Here is a 7,138-nt window from a genome sequence, read left to right as displayed (position 1 = left end):
TGTGGGGGGGGGGGGGGAGGAAGGGGGGGTCGTGTATGTGTGTCTGTCTCTGTCTCTCTCTCAAAATCAGATATTTAGGATCTGATCCTGAAAGGTTCTGAGTAGGTGTTCAGTCCTCCTCACGATCAAACCCTTAGACTCCAGAGAATTTTCCCTACCAGACTGGATAACACTTAGTCAAATTGTTGTCAGATTTTTGACAGCGTTCCTTTTAATAACTTCTATTGATTTTAGAGATCTGCGAAAGACTGCAGGCATCGTAAAACCAGTGACCAACCATCCAACCACAGCCAAAACACTGAGAGCAGCTGTTCAACACCAGAGTCTGTGCAGGAGCTGTCGGACGATGATGGCAAGTATTTGGCAAATGTGCCAGATTTAATACCTTTGCTCAAATTTAGCACCTTATTGCTTTGAGGAGCTAAGGTACTTCCCAGTCTGATTACAGGTGTCAGAATCTGGCCCATTGACTTCCTTTGACATTGTTTTACTGATAGTGTATTAGAAATACCTCTCACTCTCCTTTTGTGTCTTCTGTCCTGTCCTTCCTCGCTAGTAGTAACACACATGTCAGTGACAGGCTCTAGTGCTTCTGAGGACTTCCCAAGGGCTGACTTAGCCACATCAATCATTTCTGTGGCACGAAACATTGTAGAAAAATGTGCACTGTGACCACTCAATACCATTAGATTTAGGACGAGAGCAGGCCTACTTTTCCACTACTCCATTCTCTCTCCACCCCGTTAGGTTTGTTGAAGTGGCTAGCAAAGTGCCCTTGAAGATGAGAGCAGGGAAGGAGGGTTGCAAACCGCTATATAGTTGCACTCACTCTACAAAGGAGGAAGCTGGGGATATTTGTGGGGGAGGGGCTTTGTGTGCTGAGAGAATACCAGTCGGACTTCATATCAGCCTCACACCAGGGCTTGGTTTTCATGATGAAAATTCCACTCAGCATTAAAGTCCATGTTAGCGGCACCCTTTATTTGAAGTACTTCACTGCATACAGCTACTCACTTGCTGGGGGATTTTGAGGCATGTGTCCGAGGTCTCCCCATCACCAGAGATGTGTGGTAAAACTGGTTGTCCCTGCAATGTTTTGTCGCAGGTTTTGAAAGTCCATGTACTCGGTGCGGAAAGGAAATGAGTCACCTGAAGGAAATCCACATGACCGTCTTATCCCTACAGAAAGCCCAGCAGGACATACACAGGTAACGATTTGCAATCATTAGCAGCATGATCTCAATAGGACCAAAATAACCTCTAGTGTTTAACTCCTCTGAGCCGGCCTTTGGAGTCTGGTTAATTCAGAGGGGTGCAGTTTCAAGGTATAACAATAAGTATTGTATTAAAATCCAAAAAAGGTTTAGCAAGCCTTCACATAAAACACTGAGAGGATCTTCTCTTAGTCCCATCCCGGAGCATTACAGATCTTCCAGCTTATAAAGCTGCTGCATAGATGCAGACATCTGGGGAGCTCACCAGGGTACTGGCTAGAAGTCTGATTGCTAGCTGGCCATAGAAGGCCCTAATCATCAAGGAATCCAACATCCCTACATTTGACTTGCAGTCCCAGGTAGGGATGGAGCTGCACAATGATCTCACTGCTCTGCTTTCACTGTTTCTCCTCTGACAGCCTCAGTCATTGCAGGAGAAACAGAGGCCCGAGAGCCTATAATTGGATCTCGGCAGATTCAGTTCATGCTTTTTAATAAGGTCTCAGTTTTATACCATGTCTGAGAGAGTAGTGATCACACCTGGTTATTGCACTGGCAAACTGGAGCTGCACCTTCTGAAATGGTCATGTTTGCAGCAGGGGTCCATTATGGCTTTTATACTCTGACTTGTCTTTGGGTCAGGGTGCTGCCACTCCATCTCTGCAGGAGTATAATGAAATGGAGCTCCCAGGGATGCAGAAGGGAACATGGTTGCTGCTACATACCATATAGGGGGCTGCATTCATTCCTCTGTGTACCATGGGTTGATCCTGGGTCCAATAAAGTCCATTGTAAAGATCCCATTGACTTCACTGGGACAGGAACAGGCTCCAGGTCAGCAGAGTCTCTGAGTGCAGAAGTGGGTGGAGTCATAGGTGCTGATTCCACGGGTGCGCTGGGCCTGGAGAACCCATGGAAAAAATAGTGGCTGCTCAACACCCACCAGTAGCCCCATGGATCAGCGTTGTGTCTCTCTCTCCCCTCCTCCTCCCCGGACCCCGTGCCTCCTGCCAGCTGTGATCAGCTGTTTTAATGGTGTTCAGGATGTGCTGGAGGTGAGGGGGAGGAGCGGGAGCAGGAAGAGGTAGGGGAAGGGGGAGGAATGGGGCAGGAAGGGGAGTAGGGATGGGAGCTTGAGGGAAGGGGTGTAGCAGGGGTGATGTGGAGGGGGAGTCAAGCCCTCTCCCCTCTGGAACTAGGGAAGTTGGTGTCTTTGGGTGGGGCCATAGGGATACTGCCTCATTCCCATGTTTGGGATTTTGGGTAGGGAGCCAGTTCCTGAATTCAGGGGAGGCCAGGGAATGGGATTGTGTCTGGCTGTGGGTGGAGGGGATGCAAGGATGAGGAGATGTCTTGTGCCCTCCTGCCTTTCCCAGCCTCTTGCCATCTGGCTTTGAAGGCTGATTCTGTCCATCCAAATGGTTCCAAAAAGTACTGCTCAGAAGGAGAAGTGACAATTCAGACACTTTTTGGGAAGCTAATTCTATTTTAGGCTGTTAAGACTAGTAAAGATTTTTCCAATGGCAATACTCCTCCTGATGACTTTGGAAAGCTAATAAGTTTGTTTAGGCTTGAATAAAATGCAGCAGATTGTGTTATTTCAGTAGACAGGGTCAAGAAACCTGTTCTCTCGAATTATTAAATCCTGGCAAATACACAGAATTTAGTGTCTTACGAGTTGTCAATTCCTGAATTTTGCACTGCACTCTGTTCTTTGCTGCCTTTTTCACTCCTAGTGCTAGGTTTTCAAGTAACCTGGCCCCAGCTGAGGGTATTGAGCCTCAGAAGTGCTCGGCACCCAGCAGTTCCCATTGTGAGCGGGCCAGATTTCCTGAACAGTCCCACACTCACCATGCTGAGATCACTTGAAAACCCAGCCATTTATTTTGGTATCTGAGCTAGACCTGGGCTGTTCCACAATGAGGGCCACATTTTCCAGGGGTTGAGCCCTTCTGAAAATTCTGTTCCTACTGTTTCTGTTGCGTGGGAATCAACCCTTTTTATAGCAATTGTTCAAATTAGAAGTAGCACCATGAGACCCTAATTGACATCGGGGCTCCATTGTGCTGGGTTCTTGCATGCACATAGTGAGACAATCTCTGTCCCAAAGGGCTGATGGTTATATAGGAAAGGAATATTCATAGTATTCCTTTGTTAAAAGAGAAAAGCATGTGGGCCCAATCCTGTACTCATCAAACAGTCTTGTAAATTTAAGCCATGGGGAGTCTTGCCTGTGTAGGATCGGACTGGGAACAGTAGCTGAGTGCTCATGTGCGTCCGGGCGGGGCAGGGAAGAATATCTGTTAAATTGTTTCCTACATGCAAATGGATTTATTACTACTTGTTGTTTCAGAAACCTCACTGCTCTGAACAAAAAATCTTTCTACAGGAAGGCCTCTTCCGAAAACCTCCTCCTGGACTCTCGCTGTTGGTTTCTCATTTGTGTCTTTCTTACATGTCAACTGTTCATTAATTATGTCTTCAAATAAAACACTACGTTTGGCAGCAATAAAAGTTACTGGCTGCAGGAGGGGGACACTCACGCAAGGAGCCCATCGAGGCACCAAGCACTTTAAAACCAACACAGCAGAGATGAAAGAGAGAGCCAGGCTAAAAGGGGATCCAGGGAACCAGCAGAGTTTAGTTCCTTCAGATTGTCATTTGCCTTTGTACGTGTACATCTTCAAGGACCTCTTTACCTGTATGGGCCTTAATGCTAAAGCCAAATGTAGCTTTAATTGTGCAATTTGTTTTCTATGTCATTTTCTTGTCATTTTCTGATGCAATCAATAATTACCAAGCAGTATTGGTGCCCCAATAATGGCAAACATCCACATGGTTCCATTGGCTTGCTGTATAGCTCTAAGGGTTGGGGGAGATGGGAAGGGCTCTTGCCAATTTTGAAGATGTCTGTTGGGTACATTCAGTTATGGGATGGGAGCAACAGACGACGGTCCAAAAATCCAACCACTTGGTTATCGGTCACAGTTTCTCCTAGGATCTTGCTGTTGAAACGTGCACACACACAGTTGGACCTGAAAATGTGCATCACACTCCACTGCACAGAGATTGTAAATATGCACGATTGCCGCCTTTCGGAAAAGGGAATCATTCAGTAAAGCTCCTCATTCTGTTACAGAGCCAATAATGTCCTGAACTAGACCCACTGAGTCAAATGTCAGACATGCTTGTTTATAAATCCTGGTCACTTTTTTTTTTTTTGCGCTATATGGCTGTTTTTTTATAACACAAGAATTGTATACAAGTCCTCTACAATTTCCCATTGCCCTCTTGGAGAGGGAGCAAATATTCGTGTTTGATCGTAGGCACATCTATTATTAAAGGTCAGGAAGGGTAAGGGTTTTGCCACTGCGTTGTTAACTCTGTTAATAGTCTTCCTATTTTACACCATTTTTTAAAAGATTTGCAATATTCTCTGTAGATTGCAGTCAGTACTAAGCCTTTCTTTTCTGGCCTGAAGTAGTTCCAATTGGTAAGTACTGCTATGTATACAGCCTTAAAATACTTAGTGATGGTGCCAGACTGGCAAACTTTAAATGTAAATGTTTCCAAATTTTTAACTACATTCCTTGTCATGTTCCCCAGTTAGGGGAAACCTGTTTGTGCTTGATATGTTGAAATAAAATTACACAGAACTTTCAGTGACAATTTCTTTGAATTATCTGTGTTTGGGACTTTTCTCATTTTGTAGCAGTTAACTCACGCATTGCATGAGTTGTCATGCTTTCCCAATAGATAATATACAGTAATAGATGTACAGTTGTCTACCATATGAACACAGCATGGAATGCTTTTTTCTTCTAAGTTCCGAGTGACACAATGAGTTGTATTCCTCCCTGAAAGAGGAGCAACAGCTCGTGGATGGTGTTCATGGAAATGTTTGGCGGATGTTCTCTATCTTGCATGGAATGGAAATAGCAAAATTTTATGACCTGATATTTGTCTGACTCTCTCAGATTAGGCCATGCTTTTCAAATGTAACAAGTGATTTTTGAGTGTCTGTCTTGCTCAAAACACCTTAAAGATCCACCGTAGTTGTCACCTTCTTGAAAAATGCCTTCACAGGGAGAAAATACATGGTACTAAAGGGCTCTTTCATCTAGCAGAGAAAGGCATAGCAAGAACCAATGGCTGGAAGCTGAAGTCAGACAAACTTAAACTTAAATTAGAAATTATACACAAATTCTAAGTGATTTAACGTTATGAATAAATTACTAAGGGAATTGGTGAACTCTCAATCTCTTCATCTCTTTAAATCAGGACTAGAGCCTTTTTGGAGGGTATGCTTTAGCCAAACACAGTTGTTGGGTTCAATAGAGGGGGTAACTGAAATTATATGTCCTGTGACATACAAGAGGTCAGACTAGTTGATGAGAATGATCCCTTCTTGCCTTAATATCCATGAGGGGGGCCAGCTTTCGGAGGGCAGGAACTCAGCACTTTCTAAAAATCAAGCATCTCTAAGGCCTTGTCTACACTGCCACTTCACAGTGCTGCAATATTCTCACTCAGGGGTGTGAAAAAACACCTCTGAGCACTGCAAGTTCCAGCCCTGTAACTTGCCAGTGTAGACAGGGCACCAGTGCTGGCAGCTACTCCCCTCATGGAGGTAGTTTTTTTTTTGTTTTTTGTTTTTCTTTTTTACAGCTGTGGCAGTGCCTTAATGTTTGAAACATTTAGTGTATGTGTTTAGTCTTCCCTGAATGATTTCCAAGGTCACTAGTTACTCTTGAAAATCTTGGCCTTAGCTGCTTCACAGACAGGTGTAGTTCCAGTGTCCACTTTCTAAACAATGTTGTTCATTCCAAACCTGCCTCCAAGCTCTTTGTTTTCAGCAGTAGACACTTATGTGGCCTCTCCCATCTGTCAGTGCTGTCTGTGCCTTTTTCTTATGTTTTTATAGTTTTGTGTTTGATCTCCTTTCCAGGCCTTGCATTAGATTAGCAAGGAATGTGCTGATAGAAACCTGTTCTCCGTTGCAGGAGTGTTATGTCTTCAGGATATGATTATGACATAAGTTTTGGAAAAGAATATCAAGAACAGTCTGAACTAAAGAGCAGGGGTGCTGATTGGGAAGCCAATAGCGGGTGCTCAGTAAGCAAATGCTTGAAGTTGTTAGAACTCTTCCACTTTAAGAAACAATATGCACCCTCAAGGAATTCAATTAGAACCTATTATTAAATGTTATTAATCCTATTAGTAATATAAAGGTTCTTGCAAAGAGATTTGCAGTGCAACCAATGAAGTGTTACCTACATACACCAATTTCACATCACCGGGGGGTATGAGGGAAGTCTCCCAAATCTATCACTGTTTCCCACATGGAATCAACATTCTGTTTTTTGTTTTTAAACGGAAATAGAAAAAAACACCATATATCCCACTAAAACAGCAGCTGGATTAAAATCAACAAGTAATTACTGTAGATGGAAATCAGAAAGGGAACATTCATATGGGCATGGGAGATGAGCCATTTTTAGTAAATAGCATAGATGGAAAATACTTGTCATGGTCATCCATGAGGATCCAATGCTGGTCCTTGTAGTAAAAGTACAAGCCCCTTCCATACAAACTAGAGGAGAAACGCCTTTATCTTTCAATCACAGGATGTTACTGTTTTGGGGGCTAACCACTGATCGGAGTAAAGCCATGAGATTATATTACACTACTTATTCCACCTTCAGAGAGGATAATCCCTCAAATTAAATGGCAAAATGGACACAATTGAAACCATGCCTTGCCTACCACCTTTCCTGCGATTCACAATTGCCTGATACGCCCAAAGGAATTGCTTAAACTGAAAAGTAATATTAGGGAATTTTAGTATACTTTTATCTTCTCATGCAGTTTAGAACTGGGAAGCAGCTCATCCATAATAAAAGTTTTGCAGGCCAAATCCTACT

At 43.6% G+C, this 7,138-nt stretch overlaps 1 protein-coding gene across 2 annotated transcripts in view; it reads left to right on the top strand.

The window, feature by feature from the left end:
- The window catches only part of OSBPL5 (oxysterol binding protein like 5), a 208,714-nt gene extending 203,839 nt beyond the window's left edge, over nucleotides 1-4,875 (top strand). Inside the window, exons 20-22 of one of the 2 annotated variants that reach the window (XM_032765512.2) lie at nucleotides 235-352; nucleotides 1,106-1,208; nucleotides 3,568-4,875. In XM_032765512.2, coding sequence (XP_032621403.1) covers nucleotides 235-352; nucleotides 1,106-1,208; nucleotides 3,568-3,703 — 357 coding nt within the window. In that variant the 3' untranslated portion in view covers nucleotides 3,704-4,875. The remainder of the gene's footprint in view (nucleotides 1-234; nucleotides 353-1,105; nucleotides 1,209-3,567) is intronic. The other variant, XM_032765511.2, reaches the window with a different exon arrangement.
- Nucleotides 4,876-7,138: the final 2,263 nt, after the last annotated feature.

Source organism: Chelonoidis abingdonii, chromosome 4, assembly GCF_003597395.2.
Source record: "Chelonoidis abingdonii isolate Lonesome George chromosome 4, CheloAbing_2.0, whole genome shotgun sequence".
NCBI lineage: Eukaryota > Metazoa > Chordata > Testudines > Testudinidae > Chelonoidis > Chelonoidis abingdonii.
The sequence above is the reverse complement of the archived record's forward strand: the minus strand, read 5'-3'. Positions and strand labels throughout refer to the sequence as shown.